This window comes from Acipenser ruthenus, chromosome 27, assembly GCF_902713425.1.
Source record: "Acipenser ruthenus chromosome 27, fAciRut3.2 maternal haplotype, whole genome shotgun sequence".
Lineage (NCBI taxonomy): Eukaryota > Metazoa > Chordata > Actinopteri > Acipenseriformes > Acipenseridae > Acipenser > Acipenser ruthenus.
In genome coordinates, this window is record NC_081215.1 from 15,155,302 (window position 1) to 15,183,278 (window position 27,977).

The 27,977-nt window shown below is 41.1% G+C and overlaps 1 protein-coding gene across 3 annotated transcripts in view; it reads left to right on the forward strand.

Annotated features, from left to right (window-relative positions):
- LOC117432192 (inactive serine protease PAMR1-like) overlaps positions 1 to 27,977 on the forward strand; it is a 47,104-nt gene that overhangs the window by 16,440 nt on the left and 2,687 nt on the right. The window contains exons 2-12 of one of the 3 annotated variants that reach the window (XM_059002397.1): positions 176 to 343; positions 3,803 to 3,974; positions 5,073 to 5,187; positions 7,282 to 7,499; positions 10,775 to 10,882; positions 21,402 to 21,572; positions 22,337 to 22,528; positions 23,178 to 23,369; positions 23,597 to 23,663; positions 24,749 to 24,984; positions 25,725 to 26,020. In XM_059002397.1, the coding sequence (XP_058858380.1) occupies positions 236 to 343; positions 3,803 to 3,974; positions 5,073 to 5,187; positions 7,282 to 7,499; positions 10,775 to 10,882; positions 21,402 to 21,572; positions 22,337 to 22,528; positions 23,178 to 23,369; positions 23,597 to 23,663; positions 24,749 to 24,984; positions 25,725 to 26,020 (1,875 nt within the window). In that variant the 5' untranslated portion in view covers positions 176 to 235. The remainder of the gene's footprint in view (positions 1 to 175; positions 344 to 3,802; positions 3,975 to 5,072; positions 5,188 to 7,281; positions 7,500 to 10,774; positions 10,883 to 21,401; positions 21,573 to 22,336; positions 22,529 to 23,177; positions 23,370 to 23,596; positions 23,664 to 24,748; positions 24,985 to 25,724; positions 26,021 to 27,977) is intronic. The other 2 variants (XM_034053746.3, XM_034053747.3) reach the window with 2 other exon arrangements.

Here is a 27,977-nt window from a genome sequence, read left to right on the forward strand (position 1 = left end):
TGATTAGGTGGAACAGGCTGTATATAAAAATGTGTGTTTGTTCTTGCGTACTTTGGTGGGGTGGTACCCCAACACTCTCTATACAGGAGCTGCCACTTTTTACAACTTATAAAATACAGGGAAGTGGAAAACCCAGGCCAATGTTACAGATGTTTGCTGTGTTTTTGTTTGCCAGTTGCCAGTGAGAACTGCCCCGGCGCTGAGTGGAGCATCATGTGTCGTGGCTGCTGTGAGTATGATCAGATTAGCTGCAAGTGTCCCAGCCAGGGGGAAGTGGTTGGCTACGCCGTGCCATGCTGCCGGAATGCAGAAAACGAGTGTGATCCCTGCATCATCCACCCTGGTAAGGGATCAACAATACCCCAATATGCAATCTGTACCCCTCTATACTGTAACAGAGCCCCCAACTCTCCCTCAATCTATACCCCTCTTTACTGTAATAGAGCCCCCAACTCTCCCTCAATCTGTACCCCTCTATACTGTAACAGAGCCCCAGACTCTCCCTCAATCTGTACCCCTCTATACTGTAACAGAGCCCCAGACTCTCCCTCAATCTGTAACAGAGCCCCCAACTCTCCCTCAATCTGTACCTCTATATACTGTAACAGAGCCCCCAACTCTCCCTCAATCTGTACCCCTCTATACTGTAACAGAGCCCCCAACTCTCCCTCAATCTGTACCCCTCTATACTGTAACAGAGCCCCCAACTCTCCCTCAATCTGTACCTCTATATACTGTAACAGAGCCCCCAACTCTCCCTCAATCTGTACCCCTCTATACTGTAACAGAGCCCCCAACTCTCCCTCAATCTGTACCCCTCTATACTGTAACAGAGCCCCCAACTCTCCCTCAATCTGTACCTCTATATACTGTAACAGAGCCCCCAACTCTCCCTCAATCTGTACCCCTCTATACTGTAACAGAGCCCCCAACTCTCCCTCAATCTGTACCCCTCTATACTGTAACAGAGCCCCCAACTCTCCCTCAATCTGTACCCCTCTATACTGTAACAGAGCCCCCAACTCTCCCTCAATCTGTACCGCTCTATACTGTAACAGAGCCCCCAACTCTCCCTCAATCTGTACCTCTATTTACTGTAACAGAGCCCCCAACTCTCCCTCAATCTGTACCCCTCTGTACTGTAACAGAACCACCAATTCTCCCTCAATGCTTTTAGTTTTAATTATTAAGACTGTCTTTAAATGTTGTTGATATGACTAGGTTTTTAAGTCAACATCTTAAATCATTTATTATCATCGTAATGGCCATAATGATTGTTTTGATTGGTAGCACCAGTATCCGATATGGTATCCCGTGGCCAGGAGTCATCTGAAGGCCCTGCTGACTGCCTCTCTCCCACCTCCAGGCTGCAGTGCCTGTGTTACCCTGCTGACTGCCCCTCTCCTCCAGGCTGCAGTGCCTGTGTCTTTACCCTTCCGACTGCCTCTCTCCCTCCTGCAGGCTGCAGTGCCTGTGTTACTCTGCTGACTGCCTCTCTCCCTCCTGCAGGCTGCAGTGCCTGTGTTACCCTGCTGACTGCCTCTCTCCCTCCTGCAGGCTGCAGTGCCTGTGTTACCCTGCTGACTGCCTCTCTCTCTCCTCCAGGCTGCAGTGCCTGTGTTACCCTGCTGACTGCTCCTCTCCTCCAGGCTGCAGTGCCTGTGTCTTTACCCTTCCGACTGCCTCTCTCCCTCCTGCAGGCTGCAGTGCCTGTGTTACCCTGCTGACTGCCTCTCTCCCTCCTGCAGGCTGCAGTGCCTGTGTTACCCTGCTGACTGCCTCTCTCTCTCCTCCAGGCTGCAGTGCCTGTGTTACCCTGCTGACTGCTCCTCTCCTCCAGGCTGCAGTGCCTGTGTTACCCTGCTGACTGCCTCTCTCCCTCCTGCAGGCTGCAGTGCCTGTGTTACCCTGCTGACTGCCTCTCTCTCTCCTCCAGGCTGCAGTGCCTGTGTGTTACCCTGCTGACTGCCTCTCTCTCTCCTCCAGGCTGCAGTGCCTGTGTGTTACCCTGCTGACTGCCTCTCTCTCTCCTGCAGGCTGCAGTGCCTGTGTTACCCTGCTGACTGCTCCTCTCCTCCAGGCTGCAGTGCCTGTGTTACCCTGCTGACTGCCTCTCTCCCTCCTCCAGGCTGCAGTGCCTGTGTTACTCTGCTGACTGCCTCTCTCTCTCCTCCAGGCTGCAGTGCCTGTGTCACCCTGCTGACTGCCTCTCTCCCTCCTGCAGGCTGCAGTGCCTGTGTTACCCTGCTGACTGCCTCTCTCCCTCCTCCAGGCTGCAGTGCCTGTGTTACTCTGCTGACTGCCTCTCTCTCTCCTCCAGGCTGCAGTGCCTGTGTTACCCTGCTGACTGCTCCTCTCCTCCAGGCTGCAGTGCCTGTGTGTTACCCTGCTGACTGCCTCTCTCTCTCCTCCAGGCTGCAGTGCCTGTGTTACCCTGCTGACTGCCTCTCTCTCTCCTCCAGGCTGCAGTGCCTGTGTGTTACCCTGCTGACTGCCTCTCTCTCTCCTGCAGGCTGCAGTGCCTGTGTTACCCTGCTGACTGCTCCTCTCCTCCAGGCTGCAGTGCCTGTGTCTTTACCCTGCCGACTGCCTCTCTCTCTCCTCCAGGCTGCAGTGCCTGTGTTACCCTGCTGACTGCCTCTCTCCCTCCTGCAGACTGCAGTGCCTGTGTCACCCTGCTGACTGCCTCTCTCTCTCCTCCAGGCTGCAGTGCCTGTGTGTTACCCTGCTGACTGCCTCTCTCTCTCCTCCAGGCTGCAGTGCCTGTGTGTTACCCTGCTGACTGCCTCTCTCTCTCCTGCAGGCTGCAGTGCCTGTGTTACTCTGCTGACTGCCTCTCTCTCTCCTCCAGGCTGCAGTGCCTGTGTTACCCTGCTGACTGCCTCTCTCTCTCCTCCAGGCTGCAGTGCCTGTGTTACCCTGCTGACTGCCTCTCTCCCTCCTCCAGGCTGCAGTGCCTGTGTTACCCTGCTGACTGCCTCTCTCTCCTCCAGGCTGCAGTGCCTGTGTTACCCTGCTGACTGCCTCTCTCCCTCCTCCAGGCTGCAGTGCCTGTGTGTTACCCTGCTGACTGCCTCTCTCCCTCCTCCAGGCTGCAGTGCCTGTGTTACCCTGCTGACTGCTTCTCTCCCTCCTGCAGGCTGCAGTGCCTGTGTTACTCTGCTGACTGCCTCTCTCCCTCCTCCAGGCTGCAGTGCCTGTGTTACCCTGCTGACTGCCTCTCTCCCTCCTGCAGGCTGCAGTGCCTGTGTCACCCTGCTGACTGCCTCTCTCCCTCCTGCAGGCTGCAGTGCCTGTGTTACCCTGCTGACTGCCTCTCTCTCTCCTCCAGGCTGCAGTGCCTGTGTGTTACCCTGCTGACTGCCCCTCTCCTCCAGGCTGCAGTGCCTGTGTTACTCTGCTGACTGCCCCTCTCCTCCAGGCTGCAGTGCCTGTGTTACCCTGCTGACTGCCTCTCTCCCTCCTCCAGGCTGCAGTGCCTGTGTTACCCTGCTGACTGCCCCTCTCCTCCAGGCTGCAGTGCCTGTGTTACCCTGCTGACTGCCTCTCTCCCTCCTGCAGGCTGCAGTGCCTGTGTTACTCTGCTGACTGCCTCTCTCTCTCCTCCAGGCTGCAGTGCCTGTGTTACCCTGCTGACTGCCTTTCTCCCTCCTCCATGCTGCAGTGCCTGTGTGTTACCCTGCTGACTGCTCCTCTCCTCCAGGCTGCAGTGCCTGTGTCTTTACCCTTCCGACTGCCTCTCTCCCTCCTGCAGGCTGCAGTGCCTGTGTTACCCTGCTGACTGCCTCTCTCTCTCCTCCAGGCTGCAGTGCCTGTGTGTTACCCTGCTGACTGCCTCTCTCCTCCAGGCTGCAGTATATTTGAGAACTGTAAGCACTGCCACAACGGAACCTGGGCGAACCGGGATGATTTCTTTATCAAGGGGAAGTACTGCTCTGAGTGCAGGAGAGGCTGGTCAGGAGGAGGCTGCATGAGTGAGTATCTCTCAAATGCTGTCTGTCTCACTGGACACAACACCAACTCAAGAACCTACCTGCATAGAACCGTCTTTAAATACACAGAAATGTTCAGGTGTATAAAATGTCTGCTTTTTTCTGTATATAAGAAATAATTTAAGAAACTAAAATTCAATGACAGACTTTTGACAAAGTCTTTTTCAATTTATTCATTGAATAGATTGAAAAAGACTTCAAGTTGAAACCTTTGTCACTGCATTTCTGTTTCTTTAGTTTTTTTAATTCAACAGCACGATTGAGTGTTTACTAGTTCTGGATGTATAAGAACCTAACATAAAAAGGTTAGTAATTAGAGTATGCCATTCAGCCCATCAATGCTCTGAGTTGCTGATTGATCCCAAAACTTTGTCTTGTCAGTTCTTAAAGGATCCCAATGACTCGAGCACAGCAACAAGATGGCTTGGTAACCTGTTCTGTACACCCACTACTCTCTGTGTAAAATACATCTCTTACCCTTGATTTGAGTCTTTGCAACTTATTTTCCAACTGTGCCCTTTGGTCCTGGTCCCCGTTCTTAAAATGAAAAAAGGACTATAGTATATCCTCCATGTTTTCTTTCCTCTTTGCCACTAAGTGAAAAACAGGGACAAATTGTTCCACAAGGCAAATCATATACAGACATTTCTGCCTGTGTTGAGTGCATCATTTTGAATTATTACATTGGGTTCTTCTGCCTGATGATATTCAGGGTGAAACACACATGGAGAGTTTTCATAACCAGCTTCACTAGAATGCCATTGTAATATCTGGAGTATAACACACACTCTTTGAGGAGGAGAAATATAGGACAGTTTCTGCAGCTTTATAGACAAGCTGCATGTTATATACTATGGTGTTCTTGCTGGGGTAGTATACTTGTTATATTCTGAACACAGATCCATTGAGATTAAAGTAGGTATACATATGGGTGCACTGCAAAAGCATTGTATGCCTCTACTGATAACTGGTAGTATGTTTCTTTTTTCAAAACTGTATTCACATCAATAACTATAATCTGTTCTGTGCAGTTTTGAGGGTAGGGATCCTGTACCAATCATTCCATTTTCCTCTTTTTAGAATGTGGTGGCGTTATTAATGCACCAAGAGGTGAAATTGTGCTTGAGAGCTATCCCATCAATGCTCGCTGTGAATGGACAGTGCATGTTGATCCTGAATTCACCATTCATTTAAGGTAAGTGTTGAGTACCAAGAACCCTAAAACACTAAGTCTATCCATATTTCTCAACAGGCAAATTAACAAGTCTATTTTATCAGGTACATTAATATTTACAGTTAATTCTGTATCTTACATAAGGGGGGAAAAATATAAAAGAACTACATTGATGTAATTGATGACCCTCACAACCGGTTGCGTAATGTCTAATGGCTTGAGTACCAGAAAAGCTAACTGGTTCGCGCAAACACATTCTGAATACGAAAGAGAAAATACTACTTCAACTTGTGACAACTTGTTTGATTTGAATAAAGAAAAAAACAACACTGTGTACACAATGTTTGAAATTCTGCTTCCATATTCTGAGAATTCAACTCTTTGTTGTGTCACGATCTTGAGATAATTATCTTGTGATTCTGAGAATTTTCTCACATATCTAAAACATCATCTGACATGTGTAAGATAACGTTTTTTTTTAAAGCAATTATTATTATTATTATTATTATTTATTTCTTAGCAGACGCCCTTATCCAGGGCGACTTACAATCGTAAGCAAAAACATTTCAAGCGTTACAATACAAGTAATACAATAAGAGCAAGAAATACAATAACTTTTGTTCAAGTAAAGTACAAGTTTGACAAACCACAATGTGGTTGGTTTTTTTACAAGATCTTCTCATGATCAAACTCAAAGCTTCTTCTTCTTCTTCTTCTTCTTCTTCTTCTTCTTCTTCTTCTTCGAGTAGTAATACAATACTGACACCTTTCACTCTGTCGTGCCACTCTCGTGACCATGTTTTAATGGCTACAGGGGTAAGTTAAGGCTGGGACTTGTTGCAGCAAACCCATATAGAACAGTACAGATGCTCAAAATATTGTGATCCTGAGATAGCAACAATTAAATGATTCAGAAAGATATAAAGATATTATAGTGATACGTACAACAAAGCAGACAGCATATGTAAAGTTTTTTTTTTTTTTTATCAAATCTATAGCATGTGGGTCCCTGAGTGGCTCACCTGGTAAAGGTCACGTGGTGTGCAGGGTAAGTCAAGGCAGTGCAGGTTTGCGTCCTGGCTATGCAAACTCAGTTGTTTTCACCGAGGTGAGCTCAAGCAGACACCTGAAGGATAGTTTGCTCACTGAGGTAACCCAAAGCAACACTGGATAGATTAGTGATAATTGGCCTCTGTGAAGCCAGCAGTGTCTGAAATCAAAAATTGAAACCAGTTGGCTATCAATTCTCTGACAGATTGATGGACTTGGCTGCTTGATACTGCCTTATTAAATAAAAAAAAATCATGATAGGCTTCTTTTATAGACTCCGATCTTGTTTTTCTGTAGTTAAAAAAAGGCAAATTGCTTGTATATTCTTACCATAAATTGATTATGGGGACACAGTCTATAGGTTTGCATCGCCCTTAACATTAAGCAAACTGGATCCTATATATCATGCAGCCTTTATAGTCGCTTTTTGTAAATACAGTATTACATTGCAAACATTTTTTAATTTTATCGGTTCCTAAAGTGTGTACAGAGGCTGTCAAAAGATCATTTGCCTATTTTGCTCCTTGGTCTTGGAATGATTTACAATCTAAACTTAAGTACAATTTAAGAGTAAGCTGCACAGTTATCTACTTGAGAGTGGTGCATGTTTTAAGTAGTTGAGTAGACTTGTTACTGTTTCTTACTATTTGATTGTTGACTGTATTATTATGATTTGTTTGTGTCTTAAGTATTTCATTTTTGTATCCATGGTTTTGTACTGTGTTGTATTGTGTTGCTGCTGCCGTTCTTGGCTAGGTGTCCAGGAGTCCAAAGAGATTTTAGTCTCAATGTGCTTACCTGGTAAAATAAAGGTTTTAAAAAAAAACAACTCACCCTGCACACCACGCAGCAGCTGAGCCACTCAGGGACCCCTCCTTTTCTTTGTAGAAATGTTAACAAGTGGGTCATGAAATCCCCGCTGGAGATAAATAAACACTAGCAAGATTTGTTCAGGGTTATAAGGTGACATTTAGTTAGATCATTAAAATACACCCCATGTCTTCACCAGTCAGGTAGTCTGGCTCCTTGAGTGACTTCTTCCTCTTTCCACTGTTTCTGCTCTAGGTTCACAATGCTCAGCCTGGAGTTTGATTACAACTGTCGCTATGACTATGTGGAGATACGGGACGGGGACAGCGTTTACTCTCGTGTGATTGGTAGATTCTGTGGAAATGGGAGGCCTGCTACAATTAGGAGCACTGGAAGCTCTCTACACATCCTCTTCGTGTCGGATGGATATAAAAGCTTTGATGGGTTTCATATCACTTTTGAAGAAAATTCTGGTAATTACAACATTACAAAAGCACAGTACACCTTTGTTCTTTGCAAGTTGACTGTCATTCTAGCATCCCTCTGTATATCTCTGGCATCATACAAAGGCTATCTGCTCTAACTGTGTATGATAAAAAACAGATTGAATCTCCAACCTCACTCTAAAACTGGTGTGGCAGAGGCACAGAGGTGCACAGTCATGGCATTTGTTGACTGAAACCTGTAATCCAGTGCCTTTCACTTTACTAGAGTCATTGCCTTGTTATTAGGGTGTGTGTTTTTTAATTCCTTTGTAATGTGCAAATATCCTAAATATGTATATATAAATATATGTACAAACACAAACTACAAGATGCAATACACTTCAGCAAAAATACAATCAGCAATTGCATCCATCTATAGCAACATACTATTATTAAAAGCAATGAGCCTAGGTGTCAGCCATATGGAGCCAGGGAAGAGTTTCCAATTGAAAGAAGCTCTAAAAGTAAAACTATGTTCTTACAAAACAGTCATTTGTAGTACCAATTGAACAAAGTGACTGTGGCAAAGTGGTTAACAGTGTGCAGGTGCAGGTGATCAATAATCAGACAAACAATGATAATCCAGGTGCAATGAAGGTTTAATTGTATGATCCAATGCCTGATGGCTAACAGCAGTGAACAATAACAATGTTAATGAAGCAATACAGTGGTGTGTATTGCTTATTTATAATCCGCGGGTTGGCCCTGAAATAATAACAGTCCCATTTCAGTTCACCCACACGTAACACATACACAAACACAAACACCAGCCCACAGTGCGTGCTCTTATGCTCGTAGTGAAAACTGTTCTTTAGTGACAACAAAGTGCAGTGATGTTGATCCGGGTTTAGTGCTGGCATTTGGCGACAGCTCTGGATCGTGTTAGCCGTCCAGATAATAATATAATAGTATATTAATAACGACAAACAAAATAAACAAAACACTCCTGTATCACAATACAGGTTCTCCTTTTGGTTGTTCGATTTAACCATTCACAAAGGAACAAATCATATCACTACGTCCCCTTTTTATAACATCACCCATGACCCCTTGGTCAACGAGCGCATCCGCTCCTCCAATCCGCGGATGCCATGCCGTTTACCGTCTGGGTCATTGGTTTCGTGTACCGTAGCTCAGTCCCCTTTCTAGATGGCCGACTTCCACCTAACCCTGGGAATAAACTGTCATGCCATTTAGTCCAGGGTACTCTGTTCCCTTTACACAGCGCCCTCGCAGGTCGGGAGGGAGATCTAACACCAAGAATCATTCGATCTGTCACAGTGACTGAGAAAACAAATCAAATTCCAAATACTATACAAAATGCAATGTGTCAGATATTCATAAAGCAACACACAATTAATTAAAAACAACATATTTTTAGAGACACTTGTTAGACCAATAATCACTAAGACGTAATATTAAGTTTGTAACAACTATTTTTTCAAACTGGTTCATGCTTGCTTTATTGCCATGCAAAATCCTCAATTTGACTGATCTCAGAGAACTCTGAGACTTCAGAGAGAGAATCAAATATTTTTTTCATGCCTAAAATATTAGTAATCTGGCTTTACCCCTATTCATTTTTATTGTACAATTCAAGAATGTATCCTCTCTCCACTCTTAGTCTTTTTGCTCTTACTCTGAACAAATGCTGCTTTTCACTCTGTCTTCATACTAAAGTACATCTCCTTGTTTTAGACATGTTTTAGACAGTAAGCTGCCATAGCATCAAAACTGTCTTATGCAGGTCATAAAGGACATACTCATTAGTTACTATTTTGACAAACAGTACTTTTAAATATACACTTTGATGCCCCGTGTAAGGACTGGCACAAAGAAACAATGTTCTTTGGGGAAAATAGTATTTTATATTGGTGGGTACTAGTCCCACTGGTTCACAGAACAGGTCAATTTTAAAACAGCAATCAAACAAATAAAAATAGACTTGCCTCCAATATCAAGTGGCAAGAGACTCATCTTCCTATTGCAGCACGAACAGCCTGCTTATATACATGCCCACCTTGGGGCCAACCTGAAATTAAGGTTATCTAATTCTGCACTTTAAACATATTTTCCCATACAGTAGCACTCACAGAATGAGAGGCAGAAACTGGTCTCAGGGACACCCTGTCACACTCCATTAGAACAGGGATAATTGTAGAACAGAAATATTTTCTTGTTCGTTACTTTACCCCTTGAGTGATTTACTGCAATGTATTGCTTGCAAAGCCACAGCTGACTCTGCAGCTTGTGTCCTACCATAAAACAGTTGCCAATAACTTCTCAGGCTTCCTGTTTCCCATGTAACAGAAAATAAGATTGTGACTCTTTCTTTTAGGCTTGTGCTTGTTTTATTATATAAAAAAGAAAACTGGAAAGTGTTCTGGGTTACCACAGCAACAGTTCACACTCAGGCTGAGGCTCACATTCCTTCTGTGCTCGTACATTCTCTTGGTAACCAGGCATCCCACTTTGTTTTATTTTATTTATGTAAAAACATGCAACCAGGAAAAAAGACCATTGTTTCCAAGAAGGTCCTGGACAGATTGCAAAGACAGGGCAGCATATCATTCGTATTTTACTTTGTAGAGTATTCTTTTTCAAACCATTGATGGCTATAAGGAATCAAGTAAACCATTCTGGTTTGAAGAGAAAGCAAGACCTTTCCCCATGTACGGGATGGTGCTTTTCTGTCTTGACAATTTTGTGATCTTAAAGTCGAACTCAAGCTGACGAGAGGGTGGAGGCATGGTAATTGATTCTGAATGTCTAATGCATTCCTTTGTTTCATCCATAAATCATTATTTCATTGATATCTTGTTACAGCTCATTCAGAACACAACAGCTTTCATTCTGACTTAGAAAACACATTAACCCCGTAGCAGCTTAGGAAATTAGGAAATTATATTTTTCGGTTTGGGACATTGGTACTGCTGATTCTTTAAATTATTATTTTCTTAAAACTTAGTTTTAGTACTTTTAAATATATATATTTACTTTTTTCTCACCCTAATCTTACACATTTTTACCACTGGTACTTCACACAGTCCTTAGCTGTACTTGTTAGATGAGTCAAATTTAAATACTGTTAACTGGTTGAATAGAACAGCTTTTAGGTGTGGGTGTTACAAGACCTGTATGCTATAGGGCAGTAAAACATCCTCTACACTTACTGTGTTTGTGCTCGGGACTGTCCCTGTAGTGGAAGTGTGAGACTTCGTTATTGCCCTGGCCTCACTCGTTGGGTTTGTGTTTGTCCTCAGCCTGCTTGTCCTCGCCCTGCCTCCATGACGGGACATGTCTCCTGGACACCGCTGTCTCCTTTAGGTGTGCCTGCCTTGCTGGCTATACAGGCAAACAGTGCGAGAACAGTGAGTTACTCACCAATATTACACCCTTCCCTTTTATCTGTCAGATCTTACAAAGATATAAGGCAGCAAGATAACAATACAATGTACAGCAGTAATGTGATACTGCCCATAAAGCTACTATAGATGCTCAAGAGTACTGCTGCAAATATACTGAGTTCAAAATGCCTTTGAATTACTGTCATTATTTCTTGTAAGGGATACGCTTTAATTAAATGCTAAACCAATTATGATGTTTTTCATGATGGGGCCAAAAACGTGCTTGTTCCTCATTTTTATGAAAAAAAGAAATACATAAAAATAGGAAACGTAAAAACACAAAAATGGAACATCAAACAACTGGTGAAGGAGCAGGAGACAGACAGAGCGAGTGAGAGACACACACAGCGAGCAGGCTCAAATCATTTGATAGAAAATGTATAGACAATGAAATAATGATACATATATATATATATATATATATATATATATATATATATATATATATATATATATATATATATATATACACACACACTGCTGTGCAAACGTCTTAAACAATTTGCACATCTTGGGGGTTATACTACCATAGAATCAACCTGCATCATCTACAGAATGTCATGCCACGTATACATTTTAAATATTTAAAAAATATATTAAAAATTTTTGGACGCTTCTCGCACCCCCCTTGGATTGCTTTGCGCCTCCCACAGGGGGCACGCCCCCCTTGTTGAGAACCACTGGGTAAATGTGATGGATTAGCTTCTACAACAATTCATATTAGCTGCTCATGTATAGTTTACTTTGAGTTGTTGTAATCACAAGTCTTTGAAGATTCGGATCAATGTGAATTAAAGATTGCTAAATAACAAGCATGGTTTCTTCTCACCCAAACTAAACTGTATTAAGTTGTTATAATAGTGGAAAACACTAGTGGAGGCTTTGAGTAAATTGTTGATGCTCATAACCCCTGAATGTGTCTAAGACTTTTGCACAGCAGTGTGTATATAAAACCTCATCGTAGGAGGAAAAATAGATAAAACATCCTTACACCATTGGGCAATAGTCTCCTCACAACAAAAGAAATATGACGATCTGGATATAAACTGGATTATGCAGCAGTCAGCAAGCCACACAGAGAGCTGATAATTATGCAGTATGAACTTCAAAAACATTTTCTGTTATTTATTTCTATTATTTATTTATTTATTTACGTATGCTGTATCAGCTATATTTAAACAAAATATATAAAGTCGTATTTACTAGCCAACCTTGCCTCACTTATTTTCTTGACTGATTCATATATTAAATATGTACTGCAGACTCAGCAGACTAGTCTTAAAATTAAATTAAAACAATGAATCATTTTAACTTAGCTAACAGTGTATTTGTTAACTGAAGGTGTAATAAAAAGTCACTTATCCTCATACCTAAGTGAAGCATGCATGTGTCCAGAGTAAGAACAGAAATTGCTGGGCTGTGTCCCCCAAACATGCAACTTGCAGGTTGAGGTTCAGCGTATGTGCAATACTGACTGCCCATACATTTGCTTCCGAACAAACTTGTATATTAGCAACCAGTCTCATTTTGACCTTGATTATCAAGCACATTAGTCACTGATTCATGTAGGACATATTTAGTTGGTTTCATCCAATGGAGGGAGACTATACCATCTAGTGCATGTAAGTGCATGTACTGTAGTGTCAAGTGTTTAGCATACTTAATATAAGAACAATCTGTAGGTAAATCTAAATGCTGGAACTCTGGATAGCAGGATGTATTGAATATCCTGGAGCAATGCAATATTAAAAACATACTTCCAGAACCACTATCTGGAGACTACATTAACATCTGTGGATCCCACAATATTACAAGGCTCAGTGTTAAATCTAAACAGTTCAAATACATGTGTGTGTGTACTGTATTTGTTATTGAACACAGATAGAAATATTCTATTGACATAAGACCACCTCTTGTTAGGGGGGTTGGAAAGCAGTACCATAATTAAAATTGAGTCAAAATGATTAGAGCTAGAAAGAAGCTTCCACTGGCCTCTTACAGCAGGGCCAACAGCATAATTCCAGTAAGTGATGTGTATTACCATTACTTCACAGATCTCACATTCTCCTATATGAAAGAGGCACGCATGATGTTAAACATGTATTTGATTTGTAATTATATTTATGCATGGCATTTATAAACAATAGAATTGGTGAAAAAATCTTACACACTTTTCCATACTGTACTTCCCGTTAAAGGAACACATCCAACACATTGCTTCTGTGAATCTGAGTCCTTGTAAAATAATAATAATCTCAATATTTTGTTATTTTAGACAATTACTCTTCCCGGGCTCACTGTATATACAGTATATATATATATATATATATATATATATATATATATATATATATATATATACAGTGTATATATATATATATATATATATATATATATATATATATATAGATATATATAGATATATATATATCTATCTATATATATATATATATATATATATATATTTCTCTAGAAAACTAAACTAAACTTAATGTTTGCTGTTTATTTTCTTTAAAATAACTCAAACTCGCAGAACCTGTACATATTGAATCATGTGAATACCAATCAGTACTTTTCCTATGACTGACATGTTTTTACACATTGCCTCACATGTCAATCAACAAGACTTTCAGACTTTAGTCCTTTGTGTGACTTGTGTGAAGTTGACTAGAAGTACAGCATTGAATTATCTGCAAAGAGCGTTCAATAAATATTCCTCTCCAATAGCATCAGATAAGTTACCATTAAATAAAATTCACCTTTACTCCAATAGCATCAGATAAGTTACCATTAAATAAAATTCACCTTTACCGTAATGCGTGCGTTTTTCATATAGAAGAGTCTGAGACCAATGAAATTATAGCAATATTAGGTAAGACTAAAGACTACCACACACCAGGCGTGATGCTATTTTCTATTGGGCGACAAGATACTTTCGCAGCGACATGACCATACACACCAGAAGCAACACAGAAGCGATGCAACAGATTGGAAAACTGCCAGATCAATAAAACTATGATCAAGACTAGTACATATTTGTCAACGTGGTGTAGTAATTGAGTGCCTTCTCTGATAGTATTTCAACACATATGTCAATAAATCATACATACTAGGCTTCTCCAGTGCCTTTGAAATGGACTCTCATATATTACCTTTCAAATCTGTATTTTTATAATTGCGATGACCTTTGGGTATTTTTCCACAGCAAGTATTATTTTTACCTCTGTCATTTTTGATACTGCTTCACCCTGCTTATCCAAGTGCATTGAAGCTGTTCTCTGATTGGTCAACTACCTAGTTGTTGCAAGACAAATCGCAAAAAATTGGATTCAATTCTATTTATTTCTCTTCGTTCTAGTGTCGCCCTGGTGTCGTCCCCATGTCGCCTGTGGTGTGAAAGATACCAAAAGTGTATTTTCTATTCATTTTGTCGTATCGCTGCACAGTTTTGCTTGTCGCGTCTCGTCTGGTGTGTAGGGCCCTTTACTGGAATCATTTTGTTAGCACCATGTACACATAGGCCAGGCCTGCTGCTTGGAATGGAACTGCCAGTAGTGGTGTTTGTTTAATGACTTGGAGAGGTTTTACTGTAGACCACAACTGTGATTTTTCCTCTGTGAGAGAAGCCAGATCCTTCAGACTTGAGAAAGAGGGAGAGAAAACACAAACGGCTGCAGCCTTCTTTGAAACGTTAGAACTGTTTTAATATGTTCCATGCTTCATTTCCCTTCATGCTGTGTGCTAATGAAAGCACTGTAACTCTGAGCGAGTGCCCACTGCTTGGTCCTGCCAAGGGACTTGAGAAAATAAACCAAGTGTTTTCTGTTACATTTGTGTTCAATGAACAGATAGGTAACTAAGGAAATAAAGTGGAAATATCCAAACAGGGTGTATACCCTGTTCAGCTGTTAGGGTAATATAAAACAGTCTCCTCATTAACGCAAATGTAATGGTTGGTTTGTCACAGCTAACGCTGCCAGACAAATTTGGTCTTGATTTATCAAACACATCACTAACTGATTCATGTAGGAAACGTTTTGGTGGTTTCATCCACTGCAAAGAGAAAATACCATCTAGTGTATTTAAGTGCAATCCTAGGTAGTGTGACAGTGTAATGGCTTGGCATCACAGCCAATTGAATTGAATGGCGAGGGCTGGGCACAAATTGCTAACCTCATGGTTTAATGAATTACAACAAGCTTTCTGCAGTCAGAACAGAAGCTGGTATAGAATTTAGGTAAGAAAATCTGGTTGCTACAGAGAACGCATGCATTACCATTTACTTTCAAATGTTCTTGCATCAACATCAGGCCAATAAAAATAGTATTGCAGCACAACATAGTTGCGATGTTGGTAGAATAGTCACAGTCCCTTTCTATCTTTCTAGCCGAATACAGATCCATGTTATAGAACGAATACTAATATCACAACGCAATTGTTTAGATGGTGCGCTGACTCAAGGTCCTTCCAGGCAGCACTTCTGTTCTCCAGTGCCAGAAAATTGTTTTGTTGATCATATAATTCTTCATGTTTGGCTATGGCCAATATTAATGTTTCATGCTGTACCTTGGATAACAAGTCCATGGTCATATTGCATGAATCCCCGGTGTCTCCTACAGTGAATATTATTGGTCACTATAATTTTTTATGTCAGTAAAATTGATCAAATTGAAATGGCTTTTCCAAAAATTAATGCATCACTCTTGTCCGACAACACAGACTTCATGTGCCATGTACAACAGGATGTATGTGTTTGGTAATTAAATTTGGTTAAAGAAAAGATACATGGTGCCCTTGTACTAAATGTGCATTTGACTATGCAATGTTAGTACAGAACATGCCCAGTTGTAATGGTCATATGTGCAGTGTTGTTTAAGGCTGAGTAATTAATTTAGTAACCTTTGTGACAAATTGAACATTGATATGTTAATACTGAACATTGTTACCCTTAAAATAATTGTAGCTTAAAAAATAATGCCATAAATCTTACCAATTTGCACTTTAATTAGCTAATGTGCTGTTTTTAAAGAAACACGATTTTATTCTTATTTTATGTAAATAAATGCATAATGAAACCCTTTGCAAAGCACAGAAAGACATTTTTTTCATTCTTTTTACTTCTGTGTTTAGTGATAAGATAGCTAATTGCTTTAAGCTCAGACTTTAATGTCCCTTAGGAATAAGATGCAATTCATTGTAGACTAGCTTTAAAAAAAGTCATGTTTGTACCCCTAAATGTATTAAATGACCATAGCTGGGAATTGGTGCCAGTGGTCTGTTGCTGCAGACTACCGACAGCACCAGACTTGAGTGACCACCTATAGAGTTGAAATAAGATCTCTTAAAACTAATAAATTGAGTAAGATTTCGTACAGCTCTGTCAACACACAACACAGCGCTCTGGCTGGGTTCAACGTTTTTAACGTCAGGGGTCATACTCGCGTAGCTGTGTCCCCTTTGTACTGCTAAACTACTCCCTGTGTTAAGTGCGGCACCACGCTCTATTCAATCAACGCACACAACACAGCTGATCACAATAGAGCCGTTCATCAGCCCCACAGCCAGGCCTTTTGCCAAGATGTCCGACTTTCGGTTCCGCCCTACCATCGAGTCGGCCGATCCCTATGAAGGCATACCACCAACCTTACTTAGCGCCCTTCTAGGTCGGGAGGGAGATTTGCAGCTCGGATTCATTATCTCCTGTTCACACATGACCCAAGCATATCAGTCTGATAGTGCTTTTGCAATGATCCAAGCATATCAATCTGCTAAGGCTCTTGCAATGATCATAGTATATCAATCTGCTAGGGCTCTTGCAATGATCCTAGTATATCAATCTGCTAGGGCTCTTGCAAGGATCCTAGCATATCAATCTGCTAGGGCTCTTGCAAGGATCCTAGTATATCAATCTGCTAGGGCTCTTGCAATAATCCTAGTATATCAATCTGCTAGGGCTTTTGCAATGATCCAAACATATCAATCTGCTAGGGCTCTTGCAATGACCCAAGCATATCAATCTGCTAGGGCTCTTGCAAGAATCCTAGTATATCAATCTGCTAGGGCTCTTGCAATGATCCTAGTATATCAATCTGCTACTGCTTTTGCAATGATCCTAGCGTATCAATCTGCTAGGTCTGTTGCAATGGTCCTAGTATTATATAATTTTATAAAGATCTAACCAACCTTTTTGGCCAAAAGGGCCACTGGGCAGTTAAAGAGCCAGAACCTTCTCAAACACACACTGAATACAATGCAAACATTTTAGACTAGAACATTTTCGATTGGTCTAGTGTACTAAAACAAAACAAAAATGAGTACATACTATGTCACTGTATTCATGTGAAATCTGTAGGTCTGATGATATATTTTAAACAAATGTTTGATATTGTTTCAGTGACATGACTATAGCGTTATCAGGTATTGAAACAAGGAAGCATATTCTACAAATACATACAATTTAGGAAATGTGAAATATTACAAATATAATTCAGCCTTAGCCCACTATGTGCCAGATTGTCTATTATTTGGAGGTGGTTTTACATTGACTTGCCAATTATTGAACTATGTAGTGGATCTACAGAGGATTGTTTGTTTGTATTGACAAAGGCCCTCATTTCCAGTTTACGAAAACGTGGAAGGGAAGCATTGCAGTCAAGGCTAGCAGCGAGAATAACAGACGCAGGAGACAGGGGATTGCAGTGGAAGTGTTTTCTGTGCGCTTTTATTTCATTAAATAAAGCAGCAGCTAAGCGAAGCCTATCTCCCACCACAACCTGCTGCTGTCAGCCCTTCCGCAAGCTGAACCCAAGAGCTGTCTCAAAGCCCCTCTCTTAGGCCAGGGTTCTCCCCAGGCCTTTTCAGCCAGACGGGGCACCCGGCTAACTGGCTGTCGCTGCCCAGCTGAAAAACCCAGAGCTGTCCGTCTTTCAGATGCTACTGTGCCTTAATAGATAAGGATTGATTGTGCCGCTAGCAGACTAGATCACTTGCACATGCTGGGTGAAAAAAAAATCATGGAACCACATGACAGCTGTGGCTCCTTGACACTACATTCAACCAATCAGAGAGCTGAAGGGGTGGGTTTTCTGTTTTAAGCACTTCGAGAGGCTGAAATGTTAAAATGACTGCTAAAAAAAATAACAGAATATTTTCAAAGCAAAAATTGTGACAATGAATGTGGAAATTACCAAACCGAAGTGGATGATGAAAAAAGAAAAAGAAAATGAAAAGAGCAGCCTGATATACTCAACGAAGAGTAACTTGTAGAAAGCGAATTGGAAGAACTGCAGTAGGGGCCAGTGCGTAAAAAAAAGAAACATCATGATAGCGGGTAGGATGTTATGTGGGGAAAAAAATGGAAATGGCTTTTTTACAGCAAGGAATTGGGTGGTATGATGTGCAAGCAAAGGATCAGGGGGTAAATGGAGCAGTGTAGCCTGTGTACAAATCAGGATGGATTATTATTTATTATTGAATTTCCTATCATTATTCAAATTATTTGTCTTTTTATACAGTATATTTAAGGTAATGGCAATCTTATTTTTCTGTTAAAAGTGCTCTTGGCTATAATGCTCTGCCACCCAGCTATACAGAATTCCTGGGGAGAACCCTGTCTACTATGTGGCAAGGCCAGCTGACAAATCAATTACAATCTAGCCACATTTCTTTCAGCTCCAATTAGATCAGGGCTTCTATTCAAACACACACATTCTCACAAATCCGGAGGCATGCCCAGTTGGTGGGGGTAATACATAGTGATATTTACACTGCAAGATACACTGCCCCCCTGTCAACACCGCACATAATATTTACAGAACTTATTCATAATAACAAATATATACACAATTGTACCGCACGCAAACACATAATATATACAAAATTCCATGTGCAGGGCCTCTGACCTGCCACAGATCAGTACACTATGATAGCTGCTTTTTAAAAGATGTTGCCTCATCCTCTGGAGAAGGAAGGGTTACGTAGAATAAAATGCAAAAGCAATGACTAATAGGACTTTAGAGGCAAAAGGCAGTAGAGGCCAAATGCACAGGAATTTCAAGTTTACTGTGCACACAAGGCAACTGTTTTTTCCATGATTCCCTCCATGTATTGGAACAGAAAAAGGAAAGGAATTTGGGAGGATGTGGAAAAGACAGTGCTCACTGGGACTTGAGCCTGTGTTGTGTTTTTCAGGCCTGTGTGTGAAATGGGCCCTTTGAGACCAGGGGCGTCCACTTACAGCACTGCAAGTGCATAACAAAGTTAGTTGTTTTGAAGTAACTGAATTACATGTGGTTCTTTTTGGTCACATTTTAGTGACAGTATACATTAATTAGTAAGCATAAACTGTGTCTATTTAATGTTGAAGTTGATATGATTAATTAAGGCACCGTTGAGTACATGTTGTCATGAATGTTTCTGAAAATGCATGGGTGTATGGAGTATAGTTTAAAAACTGAGGGTATACAGATATGCTGTATATTGTGTGTTCAATATAATACAGATATGCTGTATATTTTGTGTTCAATATTAAAGTATACTAACTACATACTTACCAACATCTGGAATCTGTTCAGCTGTCACAAGTAAGGTTGTGTGGTCCAGTGGTTAAAGATAAGGGCTTGTAACCTGGAGGTCCCCAGTTCAAATCCCACCTCAGCCACTGACTCATAAAAATACACAAACACTCATTATCATGTAATGAGCAAAATGCATGCTTTTCACTAACTCTACTGTGCAGAATAAATGAATAGTTTTTACTCCAGTCACTGTTAAACAAGCACTTTCTTTTTTTGTGTTGCTTTAATAGATGCCATTATCATTTGCTGGACCTGGTAGGCTGACTTTATTTAAATTAAATGATTTATATAGCATTTCCTTGAAACAATATTAATACAACTCAGAACATTCGTTTTTCATGTTTATTTTTTTGTTTCGGTTTCGTTGTAGCTTTTAAACACTTTCCAGTTTCAATTACTATTTCGTTAAGGAAAATGTTTATTTTTTGGTTTTTGGCCTTTTTTCGTTTAATATATATCACAGAACCGTGATCAACGAATTCTGTATGGAAATTAAGAGTGTAGCGCTCCAGTCCTTCACATTCCATGTGCTCCCACATTATACTCAAAATCACACACATCAGCGAGGAAACAATACGCTTCTCCAATATGACTGGATATGACATATGTCAATAAACTGAGATCTGGTCATGTGAATACAATCCCTGCCAGGCAGTGCAGTGCATGAGGGTCAGCAGCAGAAAGAGAGAAAACAAACAACGCCCTAGAGCTGTAAAGAATTTCCAAGGATAAATATTGTGTCTTTCTTCCCATGCATCGGGACTGTTGGCATATAAGCAAATATATACCAGGGTTGTGGTAGTCCCTTCATTTCCCCCTGTATTTCCACTAGGGAAAACTAAGTTCAAAATCATGTGATGTTTTGCATGTATGGGTCACTGTAGGGCGAGCAGCCCTGTACAGTATTTGTTTGTTTTATTTTAGAACGGGGTCCACCCCCGGCTTTCAGCGCCGTTTTTATTTTAAATACAACAAAAATAAATAAAATATTTAAACAAAAAAAGACACTTTGCTCACAGAGCACAAAATAAAACAGATAAACAAAACAAAATCTCAAACACAAAAATAATACGATCTTTTAATTTCGTTTTGCTTTCGTTTCCTCTCGCCGCTCTCACTCCTAAACACCCACCACCCCGAGCTGGAGCGCTGCAGACTTTTTATACAGGTGACCATCTCCCAATTAGCAACAAATTAAATCACCTAATTAATTCGGGAGATGGCCACCTTCTGCACGAGTTTTCTAATCAACGGCTACGCCGTCACAAATACATAAATAATAATATACGCGGCGCTTCGCCGTCCTAAAACACAATAAATAAACAAACAAACAAACACAAAATAACACGGCCGGAGGGGGACCCCGTTCTAAAATAAAACAAACAAATACTGTACAGGGCTGCTCGCCCTGTTACATTGACCTATTGTCTTTGAACACCCATCTCCATCAGTATACATTAACAACAACACTGGCAGCACCACATCATCTCCACATGTGAACAGTATGATTCGTCTAGCCACATTACTTGTGGTCATAACACCACTAGATTAGAGCTTTCCTGTTGTTGTCAGAAACAATTAAATCTTTCCATGCGTCAAGCATTATGCATATCGTGATACACTGTCCAACTGCTGGAAATATTTACATGCTTCTGTAAGTTTACAGGCAACACCAAAAAAAATGAGGTGTCTTACTGAAACTTACTGCTTCCTTCACATAAGTAGCTTTTATACCCATGTGTCACTGACTCTACTGGGAATGTACTCATCGGGAGGCCTTGTCTCATTTCTTGGTTTGCCTGAGTATATACAGTAGCATGTAAAGCACATTGTCTTATTTGCTGAAAGCTGAATTTCTAATGGTCTTGTGTAATAAAGTGGATTTTCTCAAATATCTGAACTGTCAGTGGTGATGTGCAGGACCCCTCCGGCACCAGCCAATGGAATGAGGGAGGGAAACGATCTCCGATTCGGGGGGCAGGTGACCTTTCGCTGTGACCCCGGCTTCACCCTCATTGGCACTCACATGGCCACTTGCCAGCTGGATGGTACCTGGAGCGCTGAGCCACCACGCTGCGGTAAGGGGGTACTGGATGTTTTAAATATTATACAGTTGGTTCAATTGTGTAACAAAACAAAATTCACTAGCGGTATCCTTCCATTTACAGTAATTGTAGCTAACAAAATAGTTCCAGAATTCTTAACCATTGTGCTCTTCCATTTGCTCCACAGGTCTGAACTGTTACATAGCAAACATGTATGCTAATTTTAAAACATATATCTGGTACCACACTAGATTAAATTGTCTTGCCTTCCAGGAAGTCTGTTACTGCTTTACTTCCTGGGTCATTTCACCCCAGCAGTGTCTTCTGGGTCAAAGCATGTTACTGGCTGAACGCATGTCAGTCAATAGGGAAAGCAGCAGATTGGTTATTGACAAAAAATAAACCATTGAAGGTGTGGGGACAATTTGTTGTGCAAGACAATCTAAAAGCATGGATTTATTTAACCTATTGTAGTACCAGATATGCTTTAAAATGACAATGTTTGCTATAACGTGTTTCTTTCAAAACTGCACATGTGAGACCTATATAATGAATGGATGTGCATGGCACAGACCATTTACTTAACTATTTTTCTAGCTACAATGACTGTTACCCCCTTTTGTAGTTGAAGTAACAGCGGTTTAGGTATGCTTCTTTGTTTGTTTAAAATCATGTTTATGTTGTGTAATTTAGTTGTAATGATTTATTCTATCTTTAGATATTGATGACATGGTGTTAGTTTGAATCGTATCCTGTGTATTGGTTTAATCCTGTCCGCACTAATTCCCTGTGTTTAGTCCCTGAGAAGAAGCACTGTTCTGACCCCGGGAGGCCCCTGAATGGCTTCCACCTGCTTGTGTTCGGCCCAGGAGACACCCTCATAGCTGTGCAGTTCTTCTGTAACAGCTCCTACACCCTGAGTGGAAACGTTCAGCGCACCTGCCAACCTGAGGGGACCTGGAGCGGCACGCAGCCCCAGTGTATCAAAGGTATTCACTTCAGTGGGAGTTGTGAATTACTAAACACCCAATTTGCCCTTTACGGGGCTTTACATTGGATTGTGGTCTAAATTTGTGAGGGGCTATGACAAGAATAATACAAACTGATAGTCATAAAAGAAATAGGGATAGAATGACTACTTATTTGCCAGTCGAATAGTCAAGGTAAAAATGTTTTAGTTATTAATATTAATAAATCATGTATTTGATCATGTCTGGTTTTCTATTTGTGTGTGTACAGTTTTGTAACACTTTGTTGTTTGTGCACTATATTTTAAAACTGTTTTGATTTTTTTTTTTAAGTATTTATTATTGTTCTAATATGTAATGAATTACAACCACAACTGCACTTCTATCCAGCTGCATACATTTACAATATTGACATTGCTATCTCACTGCTACTACAGTATGAACCCACAGAAACATCACTATGTTGCTGCTGCTGTTTTGAATTGAAGTGTGTGATTAGTCAACTAGCAGTTTCTGAGGTCAACTCGCTTGTCTATTCGACTGCTCAACTATTCGGTGCAACCCCTCCTAAGAAACAACTTTTGGTCTTTTTGGTGTAGTATTGCGCGGTATATCAAGCACACAATGTACAATAAACAGCAGTCGCCTATGTTCTTGACTCCTTCTTCAGTCCCAGAGAAGAAGCAATGTGGTGATCCAGGGAGGCCCCTGCATGGCTTCTATCTGCTGGCATTGGGCTCAGGAGGGGAGCCTATCGGCGCCCGCTTCTTCTGTAACAACTCCTACAGCCTAAGTGGAAATGCCCAGCGCACCTGCCAGCCTGATGGGACATGGAGTGGCAAACTGCCCCAATGTATCAGAGGTACGCCACCCAGCGCCGCCTTTTCACCTTAAGATTGAGAAAACTTCTGTCTGAATTTCTACCTGACAGAACATATTTCAGTTCAAGTCAAGTTAGGTTACGGTTCTTTTCAATTTAATTAGGAATGGTGGCGAGAGAAGTGGGCCACACCGCAGGCTACGATGAAAATGTTGACTAGCACTAAAATATAGGCTTGTTCATTGTTTTTATTTGTTCTCTTCCTGCAGCTTGCCGAGAACCCAAGGTCTCTGACCTGGTGAGACAGAAGGTCTTGGCCCCACAACTCCCCTTCAGGTTTCTGTCTGGAAAACTTTTCTACATGTGTATTTTTGATTTTTTGAATGTAAAACCAACAAACAAATGTTGGTTTAGTAAATAAATAGACACTTCCAATGTGACTCAGAGTACTCTTTGACTATTCACATTGATCTGGGGACTTGTGTAATTATGTCCTTGGTAATTCAGATATACAGAGCGCCCTTGTTATTTCATGCTTTGATAATTCACTAATTTCTAAGCCAAATCAGAGCTTTGTATGTCAAGAGCAGTGACTTGTAGTCAATCCAGTAATGCTCATGGAGCCAGTGTCAAATAGACAGTTTCGCTTGATTTTGATAGTTCATCAAATGTTGCTGCAATTTAGTTGCAGATAGTTGTTGTTATTCATCCACTCCAGGTCTTTGCATACGTGAGGTATTCAGAAAGTGGCTGCAGTGGCATCAGCACCAAGCCTACTATGAATCTGGGTGCCAACAGCAATGGCGTCTGCTCTCAATGGTCATGTAGGAGCTAAACCAGACAAGAGCAGTTCAAGTTAGGGTTGCATGCAGTAGCTCTCCAAGCAACTCAAAAGAATACCAATGATCCATAGTATCAAACACACCATTTAGATCCAACAGATTAAATAAAAAGGTAGAAACTGTCATATTAAGATGATGCTTGATATTTTTTACTTGTGCAGTCTCAGGCCTACATTTGGGCCTGAATCCAGAATGGGACTGCTTAGATATTTCCGGTGCTGATAGAACTGTTGGTTACAGTAGAGTTTGTTTATTCCCCTCACTTTAATAGTTATGTTGGGAAAACTACTAATCCAGTTGTGATGAGGAATTAGTTGCAACATCCCTTAGCAGGAACTCTTGAAGGTCTCTGCTTCTTGGCTGGGATGGCTTCATCTTTAGAAGAATGCATAAACAATTTATACAAGAAGGGAGACAGTGAAGTTTCCACAGAGACTTGATCACAGAACCCCCAACTGAATTTTTGACTGTCTCCTAATAGGTGGTTGAATCTTATTATTCATAATAGTATTTCAAAGCTTTCCCTTAATGCTTCTGAAGATGTTGTTTTTGTGATGGTCTCCACTCCGATCCCTGTAGGAATACCCCCTTGCACAAACTCTACTCCTCATCCTCCAGCCTGGCAAAGCACCAGAAACAGGTCCTCCCAAGCAAGGCCCCCCCTGTGCTGGGGGAGCTTGCCCCTGGTTTCCACCACCTCTACACCCAGCTGCAGTACGAGTGCACCTCCCCCTTCTACCAGCATACCGGGAGCACCAGGCGCACCTGCCTCAAAACGGGCAAGTGGAGTGGCCGCCACGCCACCTGCCTTCCAGGTGAGGATAGCAATGAGGCCCGGCACTCACCCTCAATCTGTATGTGTAAAATCTCACAGATTAAAGGTGGTGGATTTGGTCACTTTGATCACTATTCTTTGATATAGGGCAGTGGTCAGCAGGTCTAAAGTCGAGCCAGATTTACTGATGGCCCCATGCTAGATTTTATTATACCAGACCAATAGACGGCAACATAAGGGAAGCAGTAAGAGTCAAGCTTGACCATAGCAATGAAATGGGTCGATGAAACTAGAAAAGCATATACTATTACTACAATTGAAGGGAGTATTATGAAGAAGCCTGCTGGGGGGCTGTTGTGGCTGCAAAAATTAAAACAGGTGGCCTCAGAAACTCTGATCTGGTGTGTCTGGATTGGTTCTTATCCTAATCTTAATATGGATCCTAACCTAATCACATCCTAAACCACTGAAACACATAACTCCCTAATTCTGCTTCCTTGAGAAAGTTTGTAGAGAGTTGTGTAGAAACACTAATTGTACCTAAAATTGGAATTTACAGAGTTGGTATGCATATCTTTGTGTTTATGCACATCGAACATTGGGGTTTTTGTTTTGGTATTTAGTGTTTCTGTATGCAGCATGTGTTTAACCTGTATTAGTTTGCCAGTATACATTTGTGTTAATGCCTTAATTTTATGGATGTGTGTCTATTTGGCAAGCTAGTTGTATTTTATGTCTTACAATTACTTAAGACCTCACTTTTTTTTCCCTCTTCGAAAGTTTGTGGTAAACTCCCGAACTTCAACCTCCAGAAGCTGGCTGACACCCAGTGGCCCTGGCTGGCAGCTGTGTATCGGCGCTCCGCCACGGGCTTCAAGGACGAGAGTATCAAGCAGGACACTTGGCAGCTGACCTGCAGCGGGGCTCTGATTAACCAGCGCAGTGTCCTGGTGGCAGCCCACTGTGTCACAGAACTCGGCAAACTTAACGTCATCAAGGCAGCTGATATCCGTGTGCTCGTGGGCAAACACCACCAAACTGACTCCAAGGAGCTCAAGAGCCAGCAGCAACTGCAGGTAAGAGACCACGGTAGGGGGGCACCACAGAAATATACAAATAAACGCTAGCTGACATAACTGCGCACCCAGGGCTGTTTCTACTTTTTTTTTTAAAAAGAACGTAAAACACCTGATTGTTCTAATTTATTATTTATAAATTATTTTAGGTTCAGACAGTCTAATTGTTTGAAAGATTTATGTTTCTGGATATTTAAACAGTGGTATTTATTTACTTTATGTTACCATTCATTCAAAACTCTTGGGCCGTATACATAAAGCATATTTATCTCTTACACGTGTCTAAACATTTTATCGGCGCTTTAAACCTGTGCTTATTTTGAGTCATGTATTCATAAAGCATGTTTATCTGTACTGTGCATGAGCTTAAGTCTCAGGGCTCTATGATGCGAACAATTTGGTCACATATAGTACAAAAAAAGTTGTTGTACAATCAACCATTTTTTCTAGGAGCATGTGTGCGACCAATGATTTTGCGTCCTCAAAAAACTAAGAGTTTGTCATCTAGATTCTGCAATCAAATAGTGAGTTATAGTGTGTAGCAAGTCTTGTATCTGGCTTCTTAATATTGGTGTGTATGTCCATTGAGACTTTTCTATGACACTGGGGGACCTTTTGAGAATTGTTTATTTGAGCGCAGTAATTTGTGATACCCCACCCGTAACTTCGAACACTCAATCAGAAGATACAGTACAAGATGTAGTACTAAAGAAGATAAGTCAACAATACTAAAAGATAATCCGTAATATTGCCAGGGATATGCATCTCATCATATGCATTTCTTAATGCTAACTTTACTACTGTATAGATATTCTTATATCAATAACCTTGGTTAAAAAGGGAAAAAAGGATGCAGAGAAATGAAAGTTGGTAATACTTATTTTTGTTAAATTATGTATGTGTATTTTTTATAAGGCGCACTTAACTTAAGCATAGAGCCAACCAAACTACAGTAGAACTAGGGCTAGTTTAAGTCTTGATCTTCAGCGCTTAAGTCACATTAATGCTGAGCTCAAACAAATATTCAGTCATTCTTTTTTCAATCTCCAGAGATTGAGTTTATGCAATAGCCAAACAGCGTGATAGCTCCCTCTTGGTCTGGATATATTTTAACATAGTAACATATTAACTATCTCTACTTACCTTACTATAAAATACCTGTCTATTTGTTTCGTGCCACCAGTTGAAAGGGAGCTACACCTGTGCTTTCACAGAGATGATGTCCCATCATACACAAAAACATAATGACAGGTTTTACAAACAACGAATCCAGTCACATGTTCATTATTTGCATTCGCTATGATTCCAAGAATTCCACACTTCTGATTTACTTCTCGAACTATTATTCACCTTCTCCCCAATCGCCTCTTGCTTTGTTGCAGGAAATACATTTACCTTCGAATACGTTATTTGGGAAATGGTTACAGACGAGTACGCTGAAAGGACAGAACACATTTTGGGGATTTAAATTCAGACCTGAGCCTCACCCGAAATTTTTTTTATTTTTTTTACCCGAACTGTAAACTGGGAAAAAGTTAACATTCTGACTCGAACCCGGCCCGCTTTGTGGGTCACCCGCGGGACTCTTGGGTACCCAACCTGATGCAGGACTCTAGAAGGAGCACATTTTTTTTCACATGACACTATGTTTTAATAATGGGTGGAAAATATTCCATTGACTTGCATGGACACTTTAAATAATGCATTTCAATGGTGAAATAGTGTAAGGAAGAAAAACGTGGGACAATGCATGCATGTTGGGGAAATTCCTTGGCAAAACTGTACAGTTATGTTTTTGTAATTGGTTATGTTTTTTATTAATATTATTTTGGTTTAGCCAAAGGGTGGGGCTAACAAGGGCAATGGGTATAAAAGTCTGACTAAAAGAGAAAAGGTCTCTATGATAGTGGTGTCTTCATTACTCAGCCTATGAAGACAAGTTTAACATTTCCTGTTT